Raw genomic sequence first — 21053 nt, forward strand, 5'->3', positions numbered from 1 at the left:
CCAAAATTTCTCCCTCCTCCCTAATTATTTTTTTTTGGCCATTTCTCCCTCCTCCCTATTCCTCCCCCCTCCGAAAACGGTTGTACAACATATCCCTGCAACATAATTAATTGGGAACTTTATAGATTTATATGTAATACCTAAGTACAGACGGAACGAAAAGTTAATGAAACTGAATGTTGAGACAATATTAACGGACTGTACAAGAACGCAAATACAGTTGCACCTCTATGCAGTGCGACCATTTCTCGTAAGCGACCACCTCCCGTGACGTAAGCGACCACTTTTCCAAATAGAAAAAAAATTACTGACACTGGACGCACAAAAATTTCTTCAAATCAGTTTTATGATTTAAACTAGATGTTTCAGGATAAAGTAGTTTTTTTTTTTTTTCTGGATTATTCGGATGCATAGATTAAGCCTCTGAAATGACTAAAGGCTGACCCAAAATATAGACCCCATGTGGCTGACCTCTCGTTTGCAGCCACAAAGATTAAGGCTACCATCTAGGTTAATATAGGACCATACAGGTAAGAACATTGAAATTTGTGAAGGTGTTTAATGTTCGTTTTTTACAAGGTTTACATTAGACGTCCGCTTTCCTCTTTTAATGAAGAAACAAACAGCTCTTTGAGGTATAAAGTCCGCAGTTTTACTTGGTCTTTATCTATTCATCCATTTACAAGCATATTTACACACTATTACAACCTAAAAAATGTATCTCTTTTCCTTTGAAACATAAAATAAAGTACAATACACAAGTGTCTCGATCTATATTTTGTCTCAGTGTCTGCCACTTTCGACAATGAAGCATTGCTCAAATTTTCGCTATTACTCAGTCGGTGTCTTTTTATATTCACTCACTCACTCATCCTCATCGAGCCCATGAGGACTCTTGAGGCCGGCCAGAAAACTGCGCCACCCATCCCGGTCCGCCGCCGATGCAACAGCAGCCCCCCACGAACGCCAACCCAGCCGGCTTCTTTCTGTCTCCACGGTTCTTCTCCACGTTTCTCTTGGCCGGCCTCGCCTCCTTTTACCTTCAGGTGCCCACGTTAGTGCAGTCCTTGGATAGGTTTTTTTTCCTTTTCTTGGGAAAACTGAGATCGTTTCCCAATCGCAGCGATCAAGTCACTGGTTGAAATCCATCTGCAGCTCGTTCCAGGCCTCGTTAAGCTCAGCTCGGACAGCAAAGTTAGGCTTGAACAACACATTTTGTTGAATGCCCTCTGGTAGCTCTCCCAGTGTCCTCACGGTCAGACCATGTTCTTGGACAACTGAGGGGTGCTGAACACTAGCGCGCTCCAAACGAACAGACCTGCGCACTGGCGTCAACACGGGTTTCCCAAATGTTGCCTTAAACCTGCAAAACACAATTTCGATTCTTTTGATCAGAATAATTCTTAGTTCGGCGCGTAAGTCCCTCTATGTTTCGCCTGGAGAAAAAGAAACAGAGAAAGTAAATCGATTGTCAAAGAGATGCAAGACTGCGATTCAAATATTTTAGCTTCTCACTTTTTTCTGTACGGTGTTGCCTCAGTCAGACAGAACTTGATAACAGAAGAAGTCAACTCCTCCAATCCGCTGTCGTTCATGTCAATCTTGGTTTCATTTGCAGGAGATACTGGTAAATGAGAAGCCTCATCGGTGTCTGCGTCTATAAGACAGAGTTAATTTGAGTTATTAATGCTGTAGATACTTACTACTGTTACAGGGGAGTATTTTGATGCCCCGGTTTCCGCCTTCTGGCATGTAGAATTTACATTTAATACAAGCATATTAAATAGTACCATACCTTGCTGGCCATTTTCCTTCATGAAAGTCACAAAAGCGCACACAGCATCCTTTAACACAGATTCTGGCTAAAAACAACATGCAACAAACCTTGTAAGTACTTTAATAAAAAAAGAACAGTCGTTGTACTTGCTGTGAATTCTTTTCTGTATTTAAAACAAGTTCACTTTCAAAATCGGTCTTATGCACGCAGGCTGGTAAAGTCTACTATTAAAGAAAGTCTAGCAAAACATACAACGTTGGTTTATTTAGGGTCGTGTTCACCATTTTTGCCCGCCCCGCCCCTCCCTTCGCTCTCCCCCGCCCCAATTAAGATGGCGGCGAAAATCGTGGATAAGTCTAAGTAAATTGGAGGCAGCGTGAATGGAGTGTTGGGATTACCTGCGCTTTAAAGACAAAGGCTTGCTCCAACAAGCACACCACCCGATCAAAATCTTTTTCTTGTTGTGCAATCCTGGCACGACACAGCCAATAGTTTGCTATTTGAGAGGTGTGCGAACAAGACGAGTTGTACAAGTCAAGTTTGGCAGCGATTTTCTCTGGATCACATTCTCCCTGATAACAAACAAACAAACAATTAAACAAACAAACTTGAATTACGACGAAATAAATCAAACAACTGACATGCCACAGGCCGGGCTGAAGAATATCGTTTCTTATACAGTCTTTGTGTAGAAAGGGGTTCATTAGATCGGTATTCTGTTTCTATTCATTTTGCTGTTAATATTTGTCCGAGCTTGTAGGATGTCGTTCGTTAATACCGGGGACTTCGATATAAATAAATAACATAAAGGGGTCCCTTATATCACGGTTCCACTGTCACGAAAATTATAATTCTTACTTTTTCCAACTGTAGTAAACATTCTTGGAGTTTTTGTTCAATATTTTCTCCTTCCCCGGGTGAAATAGCACGAACACGTTCCGTCATTGCACTGTCAGTCTCTGTCCCACAACAATCAAACGAGAGCCTCTTTTTTTCTTCAGTTAAGTTGCGTCTCTGAGCACTTCGGGAATATTTCAACACGCTTGGAGTCTTGTACTTTGGTGTTTTGCTGTAACAAAGAAAGTATTGGCACGTGTCTTATAGTAATGAACCTGCTGCATAACCTATTTGTAATTTTATGTTGCAAAATAATGCATTTTTTTGGCTCACCGACTTTGCCGGATGAATCAAATAATGCTGTATGTCTCGTGTAATATGTCCCTTTTCGTCCGCCATCGTCTTCAAACATTATTGTTTTTAGAAAACCTTCATTTTAAAGCTAACCGAAGAAATTTTCATTAAAAAATCACCTCTACATCAGAGAGCGTTTTTGCAAAAATTCGATTTTGGTAAAGCCATCATCGTTTATAACTTTTCAATACGCGTGGATGGAAGACCAAAACGTACAAAAAAATCTTGTTTTTTTTTTTTTTTTTTTTTTTAAGAAAACGTACTGCAGCAGTGGACTGATGCAGGTTGACGTTTTTGGGCATATCGCAAAAATCTCACCACTCCAACTTCTTACGGGCTATCTTGGTTTTGATTAGCCAAATAATGAAAAAATAACGTATATGTTATAAATTGATGAAAAACTTTTACTAACAATTGGTGATTCAGTTTTTACTTACCCCTTTTCAGCAAGCCAAAGTTCCAATCGTTCTCTACACACGGTAACAAAAGTATTGTTTAGTTAGTTAGAAGTTTACACAATATGCATGTACCCTGTACTAAAATGTCATAGAAACGGGCAATTGAAAAAACATTTTGAATTCCGCTTGAATTTAAGCAAATTAGGTGATCATTTCTGGCGAAAGAAAATATTTTCTTTAAAATTCTAGGGCAGTTCCCTTGTTAAGCAGTGCTTACAAAACGGACACATTGTAGTAGCAGTTCCTTTGCTCTGTTCAGACAGGACTTGATACAAGAACACTATGACTGGTCTAGTTTCTTGCTGTGGGAGGGACATTTTAAACTTGATTAAAAGATCTTGAATATAACTTTTATGTTGTTGTACCAGCAAAACAAGTTCGCGATGAAGGTTCACATAAAGGGAATTATCCTAAAAAAATGTCTTCTAGCGAGTGTCAATCCCAAACGTACACCCACCTCATATCAAGTGTTTTGTTTTTCTGTGACCTTGCTTCAGGATAATTGAAGTCAGCTTCATTGACTCTGTCAATATTCAATCGCAGCACACTTTTTGGTTGTACTATGGAAGGTTTCTCATGGGAGGGGTGTGTGGGGGTAACATAAGCTGTTTTCTTTATGGTTGATTTTGCTTGTGACTGCAATACTGCCTTTGTACTGGCTGGAGTGCATTGTAATTCAATGTTCTCCCTGGAGATTTAAAAGCACCTGGAGTAAGACTCTCTTACAAAAATTATAATAGAGTAAAATTTGATACAGTCTGCATCTAAGTAATTGTCAGTACTTTAAACTCTAAGTAATTAAAAAAGCAGTGTCTCCAAATATTTGTTCAAAACTTCACATGTCATCTATTTTCATTTTTGAAGTTTATCTATATTATAAATCCATTTCCAGGGGTTTCTCTCATTTGTCAAGTGCAGCGCTACACAATCAAATTAATGTTGGATTTGATGTTTACTGCAGTAGGTAACCTAGAACGTCTGATTGCAGCTTAATCAATGTTGGATTTGATGTTAACTGCAGTAGGTATCCGAGAACACCTGATCGCAGGTTAATCAATGTTGGATTTGATGTTTACTGCAGTAGGTATCCGAGAACACCTGATCGCAGGTTAATCAATGTTGGATTTGATGTTTACTGCAGTAGGTATCCGAGAACACCTGATCGCAGGTTAATCAATGTTGGATTTGATGTTTACTGCAGTAGGTAGGTTGGAGCGTGTCTCAATAAAATAATTATTACACTAGATGTTGCAGTGCCCTGTACAGCACTGTGGTTCAGTAGCCTGTTGAGTAACTTACAGTTTGCGGTAATGATGGACATTTTCTTTCATGCCAGATGGCATTCTGTTCAGTTTTTTCATCACCATTTTAGATTTCACAGCAGGCTTTACTGGGTTACCTTTCCTGAACATTAGAAAAGAAACTAAAATTAACTTATGCCTTTTGTTTCCAACATAATTAACACTATTGAAAAAAAGTTTATGTAACCTAAACTATTAATTAAAAGACATAATTTCACAATTTTTTTTGGCAGATCAGTTTGCGATCATGCTTATTTAGAGAAAATAGCCTGTTTGATGAGCATCAGCAATACATGTACTTAATTTTAAAACATAAAACAAGATTGAAATACACAGTTAAAGTTATTGGAAAATAATACAATACCCCTTTTCAGCCCTCCACAATTCGAGCCTTTCCCTGAAAATAATTAAGAAAAGTAGTTACTGCATTTCACTCTGACTGCTTATATGGAATAATAAATTTTAAAACAACATATCTTATAAATCAACACAAAAATATGTTCTATTTTGTATTTATGCCCTTATGCCTGTCACTACTACCATGAACACTGGAAAGTGCTCATGGTGGTTCATGGCTCATAGAAGCCACTGTGAGTGTAGAAGCCGCTATTGAGAAAAAAAGCCCCTTGGCACCGGGGGTACAGCGAATGCAGCCATCTACTGTAAGTAAATGATTTAACATTGATAAAGTTTCTCATGCTCCTTTTTTAAAAATAAATCTACCTCATACTAAGAGTCTTGTCCTTTTGCGTTTTGGGATTTCCAGCTGTTATATTTGATCTTCTTCGTTTTGGCAGATTATGATCATCCACAGGTGACTTCCTGCTTATGACATTAAATGTCTTTCTTCTTTTCTTTGCATCAGCAAGGTTATCTGAGTGATCAGAGATTCTTTTGTATCCTATTACAGCCTAAAGTAAAATACAAACAACTATCCTAAGTAAGCCAACTGAAGTATAAATAAGAGAACAGGGCGTAAAATTAACTTTTTTTCCCAGTAGCCACTTGGCTTCTAAATATACCAAAATGGTTACTAGCCAATTCCAAAAATTTGGTCACCATTTTTTTGAAAAAAGAAATAAAACACTTCTCATTGTCCCATTTTACTAGATAGACCCTTAAAAATAAATTATTTTCATCACATTTGCATTTATTTCAATTTCGAATGGCTTTTTGTGCACAAGAACTGAGAAGACTTTTTGAAGTACCAGAGGACACCGCTGACCGTATCAAAATAGGCGCATGTGCCACGATCGAAGACTACACGATGTTTCGACAATGTTTGACAGTCATTTGGCGATGTTTTTGACTCCATCTATGGATTTAAACATTTCAAGTTGAACCATTTTGCCTTGTAAACTTCAATACAATACAAAGAGCAAAGATAGAAAGCAAATTTATTGTGTGGCTGTTTGTGTGGCTAAATTGAAACTGAAAAACGAAGTTGCCTGCCCAAAATAACAATGCTCGATTGCAAACCATATCAGAGGTTTTTTTACAGTTTTGGACAGGTAAATAACCTTCAAAACTAATATATATTTAGCTGAGATGAAAGATCTTGAGATGAAGCAAGGAGTTATTGTGTACTTTGCTCACCCTGTGTTATTTTTTTTTTACCAGTTATGCTGTTTTTGATGAATTAAACCTGCGATCAGGCGTTATTTTGCTCGCGGCGGTGTAGTTTTCGCCTTCCCTCCGCCGCGAAAAAAAAAAGAAAGCCTGATTGCAGGTTGTGATGAATTAAGCGATCCGATGCGATTTGAGGTCTATTGTGCGAATTCTAGTCGCCAATTTGGCGACCAACTTTCAGGATTTGGTCGCCAAAGTGAAAAATTTAGTCGCATTGGCGCCTGTATTAGGCGCAATTTGACGCCCTGGAACAGGTTTGAGTACAAACTCTACTTTCAAATCAGTCTTGTTTCCAGACCCTCCCTTGGTCAGCGTTCTTACCTTTGGAAATCTGCTTCAATCTTCTCAGTGTTTCACTAAATGGGAAAATTTAGAAAAAGAAAACACTGAGAAGATTGAAGCAGATTTCTGAAGATTCTCTATGCGTATTTTTGATTCCGGGTTAAGGTGGACTTTTTTCAAAACGTGAAAACTAGTGTCCAGGTCAGCGCGGTCTGAACGCTAACCATGTCACTTTAAACACACATTGAAACAACCGTGATGTGACACTAAATCATGCTTAGCATATGCACTAAGTTCTGTCTGAGTAGTCCCAGCGAGCAGCACTTAGGTTTTAAATTCGTTCTTGTACAGTGTAAATCCTTGACGAAAATAAGCCCTTTTCATTTGTACAACCTGTAACTAAGTCTTTTTTAGAATGAGATTCAGTATGTTATCAGCACCAACAGACACCAACAAATTTAAGACATTTTGTAACTAGTAACATAATCCGAGTTCCAGATGTTTTCTCTCTTCAAAACTAAAGTGAAATCAATATTCGAATCGCTAGAGACAAAGGAATAGCGGTTCGATTTTGCTTTCAAGATTAGAGTTTATAACAAAAAAGACAAAACTCCTGGGATCAGGATATAAAAATGTCACATACGTTTTCCTTTAGTTTTTCGCTCATCCATGGTTCTTTAGCCTTCCTAAGGATAGATAAATACAAACATAAGCTAAGTTAAAAACCACTTTAAGACCATTTTAGCTTATTTTGCTTATAAACAAACTAAGTTTTTATAAGTGTATCAATATTAATTAGCACAGTCTTCTTGACGCAAATAAACCAGACAGAGTTATGTCCAACAACGTTTTAAACTAACCTTTTCTGGAATCGTCGAGTGTTCTGATTCACGTCTAAGGAAACAGCTGATCTCGAGCGATTTATAACAGTCGCTTCACAACCCGACGACCTTCCCTTCATTCGACGCCACTTTTCCAGTTTCTCTTGCATAATATCTGTAGGGAATAAACGAAAGTTTTCATGAAGTGCTTAATTCCTAGGCCAGATGTCAATTTCTTAGGAAATTGAGCTACCAGTTGAATCATGCCCAGCTGCTTTGGTCGAGCGAGGAAAACTCTTCCTGTTGTCCGCCATTTTTTCGAACTTGAGGACGCCGTTATGTAGACGACGCTGATTGGCTGCTTTGTTAGAGCTGTAACGCGTGCGTAAAAGCCAGCGGTAAACAGAACAAATCAAAATGGCGGAAAACTTCAGTGAATCGAATTCTCAAAAAACGCTTCACCTTTTACTCGAAAGAGCTGTTAAATTTCCAAACCGACAGCAGTGTGTCATTGCAGAAATTACCCACCTTCTGAACACAACACAATCTGATGTCAAAGGCTTTAAAACAACGCTGGAATTTTACAGACATTTATACCCATCCTCTGTCACTCCGTTGGAACGGCAGCTTTTTGTTTGTGGAGTTTTGGGTGAAAAGGATATTACTACGCCGGCCGTCTCTTCTTTCCTGGCTAAGATTCTATTTGAAGAAGTGACAAATTCAGCCAAAGGATGTGCTGAATACTGTGCAAACGTCTGGGTGGAGAGGTACGCTAAAAAATGTGTTCACGTCACGGTATGATAATTATTGGGACATTCCTTTTTTATCCGAACGCGAAATTTTGAACCCAATGGATGCAAACCTCAAAGGTTTTGACAGCAAAACACCGGAGTGTCAGGATCAAGCCTTTCTTAGCGGGGTGGGGGCTGATAAAAAACGGATGACCTATTATCATATAGTGATATGAATACCCGAGAGTCATTGTCTGCAGTGTCAAATGACTGACAGTTTTATAATGTATAATGTTTTTATAATGTATTGTTTTAATAATGTATTTATATTGTTTTAATAATGTATTTATAATGTAGATGTTGAATAAGGGTATACCTGTGCTGCCACCTTTTTCTGCTTACAGGTGTGACATTTTATTCTGAGAGTGTCAGCACTTCCAAAGATGTCCAAATAATTTGTGATTGTCTAAGGATTTCAGAAACTCTGAAGTTTAAACACTGCAAATTTCTAGTCGCAGCTCCATAATATGCTTGGAAACCATTTTTTAAACCCAGGGCATTTCCCTTTAAAATTGATGAATTCACAGCAAGTGATGGTGAGTATGATTCATTTTGTTACCAGTGACTGTGTGTGTAGTAAGCACAAAACTCTCCATTAAATCTATGCTGTTCAACTCAGAAAGTATGTTAATTCTTTCTTTTCAGGGTTGCAGCCCAGCACAGAGAGGATGATGATTCATACAAGTTGGAGTTACCAAATCCTCTGCAATATTTAAACCACGGATATTCAACACAACTTGGCCGTAATCTCTCTGCTATTTTGGAGTCATTTAGTATGCTAACTAATGAGCAAAGGAAGATGTTCATGTTGGAATGTTCTTCAGTTTTGAAGAGTGTTCCCTGTCAGTTTTACATCAGGGTTATTGTTGGGTTTTTTGTTTTTCTTGAACTTTACAAATCACAGTTAAACACAGACCATGAGACTTTTATTCCAGAGTTTGAAGTTTGGACAGATACATGGTTAAATTTGTTAACTTCCAGTCTTTTTGGGAAGTTCAACAAGAGCTCACAACAGAAAATGTTGATTCAAACACAAAAATGTGATGTGTCAGTTCACCATGTTCTGTGTGCATTAATGGTCTCTACAAACTCTTTCAAGCTGTTGAGATCTTATTCTTGTACTCGTAAGAAGCTTTTGACAGGATTAGAACAATTGATATTGTGTAGTTCCGGATTTACCTCAGGCTGGCTTAATACAATAAAATTCTATTTTGAGTTCTAAAGACAAAAACAAACTTGTGTATCAGGAACTTCTTGTGAGTGATCAGAAAAAAATAATTTATTGTTTTATCTGATTTGAATCTGAATTATTATTTTGTGTCAGTGAAATGACTTTGTGTAGTTATTTTTCCAGTTCTATTTGGCGGTATATTGTTAAGGGATTCCAACAATAAAAAATTGTGAAAGTCGTACAAAAACAGCTTTTTTTCATTATGGTAGTAATCAGTTTTTGTAGTACTATGTTATGCAATTTAACTTAAGCATTTGTAGTCTTCAGGCTCTGGCTGTGTAAAGAAGGATTTGCCAACTTGTTTTTCTGCTACTGGGTGACAAACTTAAAGGATTACTGTGTTAACTAATAACAAGGCATTTTTTAAAATTTGCAGCGAAAGAGGCTTTTAAACAAAAAAATAAAACTTGGGTTCAATTTTAATTTCACTTAATAGCATTAACAATACTTGGCTTTCAGCAACCAGGCTCAAAGTAGGTAACCTTCCCCATAGGCGTACGAGACGGGGGGGGGGGGGGGGGCGAGTGGTGCTGCAGCCCCCCCAGTGCCAAAATTTTTTCTGGCAAAATGCTTAGAATTTGGGCAACAAGCCTAGGGAAAAAATGGAAAATAAGCCGACAAATCTCAACATTACGTTCAAAATGAATTACATCAAAGGAAAAAGTTTTGGAAATATATCGAACTTTGTGGTTTAAAAGTCCAAATTTCTTATTCATCTGCTTTCGTTTCCTCTCGCAAATTGCTATAATCATGTTCGAGTTTTCTCTCAAATTCTGCGTGGCCCCTCAGTTTGATTCAGTTGCAATCAGCTTTTCCAATGTTTCACACGCTTTTGTATAACTTTCAAGTGGGGAAAAAAATATAAATTGGCTCCCCGAAAATACTTTAGTTTTTGTTGAACTAGAGCGAATGAATAAAATATTTCCAAAGAAAAAGGATTTAGTGCATTAATTGACACCTTCGGGCAACGCCACGAAATTAATTTAAGAACTATTGTTTTCTTTAAGCAAGTAGGCAAGGTTTGTACACGACTATTTCAATGCACGTTTTGCTGTCCATTTTATATTCCTCTTTTTTCGGCTTTCAACCCATGCCATTTTTTCTTCGGGCAATAAGGTCTCCGCCCTCCCAGGTCCGAAGGTGCCCGTACGCCTATGACCTTCCCTGTCCCAAGAAAGTTTTTTTGGTCTCATGGAATGAGTCTGATCACCTCGATGTCAGTGCTTGGCCAACAGGCATGGCCTGGTAGTCAAGCCTAGGGTCGAGCTTTCAATGGCGTTTCGCACTCACTAAGCTCGACATAAGGCTCCTGAATTACGTGATTGTAAGAATTATACATGTAATACATGTATATCAATAATCAATAACCAATAACATCTTATTTGTATTAAAGAGATTCGAGTGGCACTTTGTTTCTCTGTAAATAAATAAATTATCCGTATAGGCATGTGATGTGGAATTGAAAGCTTAATTGTAGTTTGTACTTTCGTTCGCAATCTATAAAGATCCATACACTGAATCCTTCTAATATTATGCCGCCGACGTGACCAAGCGGTCATCTCATGAACCTGGGCTCCCTGTGGTTTGTCACTGAACGTGCATTACTCAAACCTGAATGACGACACTAGAACATTCTATCCGCCGCACAAAGAATTACAATAAATCATCAATTTTCAAAGAGCGTGCGAGATTACATTACACTGAGATGATGAAACAAATCCCTGGGAAGGTTGGCTGGAGAACAGTAGTTTATATCAGCTAGATATGGCTCTGGTTGTTCAGCACTAGTTTACAGTACATTCACAAGCTAAAACTCTCAAGAGACTCTCGGCGTTATTCTTTTGATGGTGCCGTCAGCCGAAAGTGCAGTCGTTTTTAATTTGGCGAACTGATTACTAATTTATCTTTTTGGTTGAGCGACTTTTAAGTTTCTCGCAAATAATCAGGATCTGTTTGTTTGTTTGCTTGTTTTTTTTTCGCCACAAGTGAGTCCATTTGCTTTCGTACGTATCACACGAAAGTCCGATTCTTTTCGTGCTTTCCTTTGTGCAAACGTCTTGCGCAACTATTAAATCCAATAATCACAATAATACTGAGTAGATCATTGGGAGTGGGCTTATATGCGAAACATCTCTATTGTGACTAGCTGAAGGCCGTGATCCACTGGGACAGCAAATCTTATTTTGTCGGGTCAGCAAGATCACTGGATCATAAAAAGATTTCATTCTTTTGCGATGGCACTCGGTGAACCCAAACTTGTAACTACACACGTGAACACTCTCACTCTGTGGGGACAGGGTGTTGTGGTAGCTAGCTTCCAAAGGTGTTCACCTTTCGCCATTCGAATAAGACCAGCGCGGAAAAACGGTGGAAACAATGAATCAGAGAAAGAGCAAGAGACGCGCGGATATATGGAGGTGCAGGTCAATAAAGACAAAGCAGTGTTCAAATTTAGAACGCCAGGAAACAAGGAGTTCAAGATGATACATGGAAACAGCACTGACGAGAGAGGCGGCTTAGAGGAAGGGAAAAAAGTTTCTTACTGGCTAAGCTTCAATCGAAATGAAAGGATCATAAAATACGGCAAGGGTTACATTATGGAAGAGACTACTCTTTTGACCGTACATTTTCCTTTCCCAGAAACGAAAGATCGCGATCCATGGAATTTCATTTTCCGACCAGATATGTGCAAGGAGATCGTCTTCAAAGATTTAAAGTGCGGCACCAGTGGTTTGGAAACGTTCAAGTCAACACTGCGAAATTTCTTCTCATTTGAACAGGGCCTAAAACACGTCACACCGCAAAATGGCGCTAAAGTTTACGACAACTTTCTTTTACAAAGACAGAAGAGCGTGGCTTTGTACTACCAACCTCTTACCCATAATTGGTCTCCTCTTGTACTGGATAGTTCGAAAGTGTCACTTGTCGATCTGAGCAGTAACAAATACATGCTGTCAGCTAGCCTTCCACCAACTTGTCAAGAGCTTTATGAGAACGTTATGTCTTCAAATGTGACCTTGGACTGGCCTCACAGCACTCCCAAACTGTCACAAGCAATAAACTATAGCATCAACACCAAAGGAAAAATTCTCTACGAAAAGCTCAAGGAAAAGGACCACGGAAACGGCATGACATATCTTAGAGTAACAATTGGATGCCATCGCGGTTCTTCGCCTGGTATTCCATACGTGTTAGAGATTTGGCCAGCTAAATCCCAAAGTCCAATCCACAACCATGGCAATTCATACGCCGTTATCAAAGTCCTACATGGAGCAATTAAAGTTAGCAACTACAACAAGACATGGGAGAACGAAGAAAGTCAAAAAGAATTGTCGAGTTTTACAGCAACCAAGGGAGATGTGACCTGGATGTCTCCAAACTGGTTTCAAACGCACAAGCTGACAAACGAGTCCAGTGACGAGTTCTGTGCAACCATCCAGTGTTACAAGTACGGTACAGACGACGAACAACAGTGGCCATACTTCAATTACCTGGATGGGGAGAGCGTTCAAGAATTCCTACCGAACAGTGATTTTGACTTTAATAAACTGCGAGAAGAATTACTAAAGGAGTACAATATCGATCACCGAGCACTTAAGGTCTCAAAAGGTTTCAAAGCTCCAGGACCGCGGACAAAAGTTCGAAAAGCTCTGGCAGCAGCCCAACGCTGAAATTGTTCGTGATCTGGGTACCGCGACCAATGTTTATAGTAGGGATAAAATTCAAGTTGAAGCAGTAGAAAATAGTTTTGCCTTATTTAAGCAGAAGTTGAAATAAATTATTGTCGAATTGTTGTATTACAGCAAGAACTAAGTTCGCTTTGTTTGCTTTCGAGTTTTTCTGTTTTGTTATCCTAACAAATAGGAAGTGCGAGCCGATCCCTAGAGAATCAAAGCTCTCAATTACAGACTGGATTAAGAATACATGTTTTTTGAAAAGGTCTATGATTTAAGGGCGTTGCCAGAAAAACAATGGACAGGCTTAATTGGCGGCACCCTTTTCTGGCTGCACAATCTCTTCGACCGTTCTACGTGATTTCGTGATTCGAGTGCGGCTTTTTTTAAGGGCGGCGTTTATCCACTTTATTTCTTGCAAACAATAGTATGGTAACTGAACATTTGAATTTTAAAAAACAGAAACATGTTTTAGTGTTTGTCTGAAAAGTCATTTCTATATCGTTCACAATTTACTACTGAAATACATAAAGTGAATAAATTTCACTCAATTTCAGTGACACTGTCCTCTGCATGATCCAAGTCTATTATTCGAATAAACGCCGCATCATGATTCGAGGGCGGTGTTTAATCGAATAAATACGGGTAGTTCAGACGACCGAAAGATCCCTGATGCATCGCATCATTATCACTGCGACGGACCTAATCAGATGCAGCCCGAGAAGCGAGAAGAAGCGCGCCAGGCGTGTCCGGACAGTGATCAAAAGCTGCTGCTCGAGGAAAACGACATCACGCACTGCGCGGAGAACAGTCACTGAAGGGAACCTGTGGCAGAAGAGAAACATGAGTGACGAACAAGGGACGACGCAGGCCCGTCCGGACAGCAAACGGCAAGATGAGAGTGGGAGTGAAAGAAGTCCTGTGCGATCCGACGGCACCTCACATCTCACGATCTCAGTCGTCGCTCGCAGTCGGCGGGCCGTTCGGCGTGACAATCTGTGAAAAATGAGCAATCGTCACCAGTAGAACAGAAGAGACAGAACGAATACCGGAGTAGAAGAAAAAGGAATGATGACAAAGCCACGAAGAGCCCAGCGAGGCCGAAACAGACATCACAAACGCAACACGCGGCGCTGGCGATCGAAATTCAATCATCTGATCGCGAAAAGTCAAAGATGCGGGACTCTGGGACCTGCAAGAGAAAAAGGCCTCAAGCAGCGTGAGACCCAAAGAGAAACCTGCAAACGAAGAACGTGAAAATGACCGTCGCGGGAGGAACACTGTGAAGGAAAGCAAAAAAACAAAAAAAGGACGTTTTAACAAACCACGGCAAGGACAAGCAGACAAGAAAGAGACAAACAACAAAAACACTGCTGACTGGAAAAAAAACGAAATGTGCGAGAGAAAGGGCGTAACGGTGGAACCGCCATACCGATATGCGTGAAGGCGCGGAGATGCACCATGGGATACTATTCGAACGTCGTCTGGGGTAAGTTAGTATGGAAATAAGAAGATATAACAAGCTGTACCAAACTATCTGATGTTTGTATTGGATGACCTTTAGGTTTCTCCTTTTTGTGCGCGTTCAAGATCCTTCTGAGAAACAGAAAAGTTGAGGACAGTCTATAACACCCCTCTGTAACAGACCTGGTGAAACCCGACCTGGTGGGTTATTGTGCCCTCCCTGGTGGAAATTTGTCCTCCCTGGTCCCTGGTGATTATCTGAAAAATCCCTGGTCAATTTTATTTCTCCCCGGTGAGGAATTTTGTTTACCTGGTCAGGAAAAAATCAACCAAAATCTTTATAAACAGAAGAAAACGACGTGCGGCAAAAAGATACATGATTTAATAATTGACTATAACTTGATGTAAATATAGCAAAAAGTAATTTTCAGTGCGACAGATCGATTACCGTTTAAAACTCGCAACATAAACCACCTTCGCTCTGATTCAAATCGCCCCCAAAACCGGTTAAAAAAACACAGGAACGCAGGTAAATAAGAACATTTTTATTTTAAGATTATGAATAACCAATACAGCGTTTGGGTTCCCTGTGGCGCGCGGCTCAAAATTGTGCACGATAACCCCGCTAAGTGAATGGCATACAAAAAGTAAGTAATCAACCTGGTGGATTTTTGACTTCCCTGGTCGATTTTGTGTTGAAAACCTGGTGGAAAATCAGGTGTCACAAGGTCTGTTACAGAGGGGTGTTCTATAGGCCAAGAGAAAGCACGAGGAACATTTTTTTAAATTGACATCTTATGGCATCCATGTCCGATTATACAAAGAGCAGATCTCTATGAGTTACGGCACTCTTGCATCAATAATTGATGATATATCGCATTTCCAATCCACAATCAGCACTAAGAACCAAATTACAAACGCATCAGATCTCCAACTTATTACTTCAGTTAAAATCACAGTCCATCATAAACTGAACCAAAAGCTTCTGTTGAACTCAGCGCAGTCCGACACTAATAAGCCTGTTACTCGGGATGTTTGGACGATGACCATTGGTGTTGAAGGCAACGCCTTTGAAATTCACTTCGCTTGCCGCTGTACGGAAGTAGGGCGAAGATTTATCCCCGCACCAATTTTCACATATCTTGTAACAGTTATCAGTGTAACCGGAAACGAAATAGCCGGAATAGAACCAATGATCGCAGATCAACAGCTGGTATGAGTAAGCATCGCTTGCTCCAACACCGTCCCACAATCCATAAGTACCAGCACCATTCCCATAGTTCGCAGCGGCCGTCATGGAGTGGTTGGTTTGTCTTTTGAAATACACCTTAGCTCCAGTTTGGTGATCAATAAAGATGATTTCTGTGAACTAAAAACATGAACAAAATAATAACTCTAGCTGTAAACATATTAATTCTTGTGATAAGTGTAATCTAGTCAGCGGCTAGCTACTTTGATTCAGAAAACTATCACAACACTTACAGGGATGTTGTTACAGTCCGTCCTATACCCGTCAGTTCCATGAGGAAACTGAGCGCTGTATGTGACTTCGGTCCTGGGTTTGACATATTCATCAGTAGTGTAACACATGGTCCAGCCTCCATTGTATGACGTCATGTCGCAGTAGGCCAGGAATGCATTTGAATGGCTTCCTCCATCCGGGTCCAACCAGTATAACCCATCTCCCTGAGAAAGACCTCGTTTCTTTATATCATGGCAGTCAAGTTCTGCAACTGATTGGCATACATAACACTGTAAACGATGTCTTTGTGTTGTCATCTGTGATGTTGGTTGGGTAAAGGTTTTAAGACTGAGAGATAGAGGTATCTATTGGGTGAAGCCCTGAGACTACTACCAAAGCCTGCAGAAGCAGCGAGTAGGCAGATTAGGTCAGATTAATGGTGTAAGAATAATCCTGTGGCTGATCCACTAAACATATTGTGGACAAAATCGATTTATCGATTAACTTTGTCAATGTTTTGAGGGCATTATGCATGAAAAACCGTAAACTCGCCACAAAGAACCTATTTTCTTTTACCTGCTATTGATGCGTGTTTTGTTTTATGGCGGCCAATTTGAATTTCAAATACGCTGTCAGCATCCTGTCCGCTGGTCCGGAGTTGATCTTGGGAATGTATACTTAAATTCCTTTGAGTACTTAGCAGCCTTTTAAAAAATTCTCCGAAATTTCCAATGTTTTCAATGACCCGACTTGGAGTAATTTTTTTTTCAAATTGACAAAATTTCATTCAGCAATTGTCCCCCACGTACATGCCTGGAAAACAAAGGTGGTGTGGCCTAGTATCCAACGCTTGAAATGCTATATTCACCGCCTAGCGCGGTTTATATAGCGTCATAAACCGAGCTTCTCGACCAATCAGAATGTCCAATTGTTATGGTTTGCACCTCTGGAAATTGCCCTTTCAGCCCATAGGCCCAGACAGAAACACTCTTGTTTAAATAGTATGTACCTGTTTGACCAATCAGATTGCTACTGAGTCATTCACTGGGTTATACTTGATAGAATTCTTTTTCATTTTTTGACGCTTTTGAGCATCTTGTTATTTTTTTACCATTGTCCAGGAAAGCTGATTCGATTATAGCACTAATGTTTAATCATATTCAAGACGAAACACAGAAACAAAGAGCAAAATATAGAGAAGACTCTTTACTTGATGATTCACAGTAGGTACCAGTCCAAACTCCGTAACACAGACACGTGTAGTTCGCCCGCTCATTTACACACGTAGCACCGTTTAAGCAGCGATGGCGAATGCAAAAGTCTGCAACTAAGAATGGAGAAACAGCATTTAAGAACTATTGCAAATATATACAAAGGAAATTGAATTAATTTAAAGTACAGTAGTTTAACAACTTAATTTTTAACTCGGAAAATTCCGAGTTGTTGTGAGCGGAGTCAATTTCACTCGATCCTTCCTGTTAAACATAGGCCTGCAATGCGTGCAAGAGTTATAAGGCCTCTAAAGAAAGACCTGTTCTCTAATTACCTACATTTCTAGTTATATTACGTAATAAAAACACACCTAATTACCTAAGATATTTACGTTGCCTTCTTTTAAATTATCGTTACATGAATATGACTCTGTAATAGAGCCGAAATATTGTACTAATAAAAGTTTTCTTGTAATAAGCCAAAACTTTAAAATTTTTGCAATAATATCATTTCTCGGCCTTGCCTTCTTCATTTTGTTTTCGAATGTGCCAGATGGCTCTGTATTTCGGTACAATAAATGATGTTCATTGCGAAATGATTTATACACATGCTTTTACAAAATAATAAAAACAAAACAAAAAGGAAAAAGAAAGAAAAAAATACAACGGACAGGGTAGGAGACTTGAGTCACGGCCTTTCTGCCCGATAAGCAGACACTGAGTAGTCATAGTGCTGACGCACTGAGCTAAATGAGTAAGTTCTGGATTCAAAGTCGTGGCAAACTTTCGTCGAAGTTTTGAAGCGATTATTCTTCTTTCTTTCTTTTTTGGATGTATAAAGCTGGCTGAAGTGAACTGAAATGTGGAAACTTAAAATGATTTGTTCTTGCAAATGTTTATTTGTCAGTTTGCCGTTTTTAAGAATCTTAAAAGATTCTTTTTTGCAAAAGTCAACGCAACCAGAGTAAATCACTCATATAAACTTTTTTTAAAAATCAAATAGAATCTAACTGTTATACTAATAAACATTCTTTTTTAATCAGAGTGATTAGGAATGGAACAGTTTACCGAAGGATACTGTCGAAGCGAGAGATCTCGAACTTTTTAAATCATTTTTAAATTTAAATTGTATTTTTTTAGTAAAATTTCTATATTTTAACGGTCAGAACTTGTGAACATTAAAAAAGAAATTTTAGCTTAATATATAAAAATATTCAATCAATCAATCAACTTTATTAAAAGAGGGTAACGGCAAACAGTAAAAACTACTGACAAACAAGCGGCCCTCGGATTACAAATTACAACTACATAATATACTATCAAACCTTCTGTATTCATGTCGCAGTAAGCCAAGATAACCTCTCCAGAGCGAGTAGGATCCAACCATGAATTACCGCTGACCGCTTGTCCTCCTTCATTTGCTTTGATTTCTTTACATGACTGTGCGGGCAGCGAGGGAATGGAACCGAGTGGTTCTGATGAGAGACAAAGAGCGTAATTAAACAATATTTATAACATCACAAAGAATTTACTTTAAAAATCAAAATGACTTTACTTCTGTGTGCTCCACGCTTCATGTAGAACCGATCTGGATCTGACACAAATTGTTCTGGTTTAGCCTCCTTGGTTCTGTTGTTCATCTCGCAGATACTTGTCTTAATGACATAATTGTAGCTCTGGCATCTGTCTTCATAATGACAGTGTACTAGACAATCAAATGCAGATGACGACACTACAGTCTTGAATGTGTAACCTTTCAAAGCCTTGTCATAGATTGGTAGTTGTGCCGGACACTGGTCAGCGGTTTGACCATGACACTTCCGGTATAATGCAAACAGAGAAAAAACTGTAAACATTAGTAGATGCATGGCTACAAAAAGCTCTGAAGAGAAAAAAGATTCCTGAAAAAAAAAAAAAACATACAAAAATGTTAATAAGGAAACCAAGAAAATTATCTTATTGAACGATTTCTTATTCCCAAACATTGATTAAAATTTCAGTTCTTTTCGGCATCCCATAACAAGTTGGGGGGTTAAAAAAAAAGTAAGAACCCGATGATCACCCTTTGAACTAAAGCACTCATAAACAATCAAATCAATCAACCGTTGATCTGTTAGCTGCAAAATTCTCCCACGACCCGCGGCAGTTTTACGTTTAGGACAATTAAAATACACAGCACAACTGTTATGCTTATCTGCACAGTGGGTTTGTTTTGCGTGTTAATATGATCTAAACAATAACATATAGTGGGAGATTTTTTTCTTTCATATAACTTCAGAAAAGAATTAAATTACATACGTTTTGAAACTGACAGCTGGATGTATATTTTTAACAAAAATATTTCTCAATATTTCTCAATCTGACTGAGAGTTTGTCCCCAAATTTATTTCTATAATGCATGAAAATATCAGAATAAATTATTTGTTCATAAAATATAACTCTAGCTTTATAACTATCAGATACCTAACATTTTCACTGATAAAAAATAACGTTTGTTCGCGCCCTTTTAAACACAAAAGAGTGAAAAAACTGTTTGCGTTTGAACTCTTCGTTTGTGTTGAGACGGGCCGGTAGTTTCGTAGCAGTGGGCAATTTTTTTTCATCTGACGTGTTTCTAGCCAACAGTTCCCATTTATGTACCACAAGGTTTCATTTTTCAAACTCTTTTACAGTCAATAGATGTTTCGAGTGTTTCTTTTATAGTTTCTGATCTTTTTTTCTACTGCCTTTCTTTCATCATAACTAAACAAAACAAGACAATGTTAATGTATCTATAGAACAAACTCACTGGATGGGATGAGATGCAAGAAGGAAGTTTATTATCGTATACCATTTTTAACGGTGAATAGAAGCTGAAGTCCAAAGCCGCAATTTCCTCTTTTGACCAAATATAATAATGAAATGCATGCTTAGCAAATCGAGTCAATGATTAATAAAGGCTTTTACTGGTTGAAAATAAAGACAGAGCTTTGTAAATCTAAATCGAATCAAAATAAATTTTGTTTACTAAAATGAAAATTTTTTATCCACCCGGATAAGAAAACACACACACCGTATCTATCTTTTTCGGGATTGAATAAACTTAAATGTTCGCCAAAAAAGCAGAAAATAGTTTTTTACAAACGACAAAGCGTAATGACATGGTATATAAACAAGAAGTTAAGCCAGTGCTTAACAGCTGTCTTTGTTCGTGGTTATGGATGTTAGGTATGTAACTAAAATTGCTCTCGAATATTTATAAATAAATTAAAATGTATTTTCTTACCAAAATGAAAGACCGTGTGAAACTTTGTCTGGGTTAAATAAACTGAAAGGTTATCTTTGCCACAACTGACTTTCTAATCCTAAACTCATCAATAATTAACAAAAAAAAAAATAACTCCCTTCACTCCAAAGAATGCTATTTTCAAAAAAAATATCCATATTTATAAAAGAAAACAACAGCAAACAGCAACCTAATGCTTGGAATTTAACTGAATGGTAAACATCGTAAATAGTAAAAGTTGGGACAAGCTTGTCCAGCATTAGAAAAGTACCAAGTGAAAATAGTGCTCAACAGCCTTCATGGAAATGAAGATACACAACTATTTTATTTGTTTGCCAGTACATAAGCCGAAGTTCTTGTAACATGATGTGTCAAAAGTGACTCACCTGCGGCTGGCGTAACTCTTACGTTTCTGTAGCAAACGTCCTGCAGCGTACCCTGGGACATGTGCATCCGAAACTGGATAACAAAGGATCATGCTAATAAGCTGATACCA

General features: G+C 38.6%; 3 protein-coding genes across 3 annotated transcripts; 1 reads left to right on the forward strand and 2 right to left on the reverse strand.

Moving 5' to 3' along the window:
* Positions 1–630: 630 nt before the first annotated feature.
* LOC144654534 (uncharacterized) lies at positions 631–7788 on the reverse strand. The gene is made up of 13 exons (XM_078514693.1): positions 7713–7788; positions 7499–7634; positions 7282–7324; positions 5451–5638; positions 5092–5124; positions 4726–4830; positions 3884–4114; positions 3406–3438; positions 2636–2846; positions 2176–2349; positions 1796–1862; positions 1516–1657; positions 631–1363 (listed from the first exon to the last, which is right to left on the reverse strand). Exons 1-13 carry the CDS (start codon positions 7771–7773, stop codon positions 1132–1134), a joined length of 1656 nt encoding a protein of 551 aa, XP_078370819.1. The 5' UTR covers positions 7774–7788; the 3' UTR covers positions 631–1131.
* A 54-nt stretch (positions 7789–7842) lies between these two features.
* LOC144654541 (uncharacterized) lies at positions 7843–9485 on the forward strand. Its single transcript, XM_078514701.1, has 2 exons — positions 7843–8226; positions 8896–9485. Exons 1-2 carry the CDS (start codon positions 7877–7879, stop codon positions 9470–9472), a joined length of 927 nt encoding a protein of 308 aa, XP_078370827.1. The 5' UTR covers positions 7843–7876; the 3' UTR covers positions 9473–9485.
* Positions 9486–15374: 5889 nt separating this feature from the next.
* Positions 15375–19182, reverse strand: LOC144654536 (uncharacterized). Its single transcript, XM_078514695.1, has 5 exons — positions 18848–19182; positions 18618–18767; positions 17292–17408; positions 16102–16352; positions 15375–15988 (listed from the first exon to the last, which is right to left on the reverse strand). Exons 1-5 carry the CDS (start codon positions 19158–19160, stop codon positions 15614–15616), a joined length of 1206 nt encoding a protein of 401 aa, XP_078370821.1. The 5' UTR covers positions 19161–19182; the 3' UTR covers positions 15375–15613.
* Positions 19183–21053: the final 1871 nt, after the last annotated feature.

The sequence above is a fragment of the Oculina patagonica genome, chromosome 5, assembly GCF_052425735.1.
Source record: "Oculina patagonica isolate OP01 chromosome 5, crgOcupat, whole genome shotgun sequence".
NCBI lineage: Eukaryota > Metazoa > Cnidaria > Anthozoa > Scleractinia > Oculinidae > Oculina > Oculina patagonica.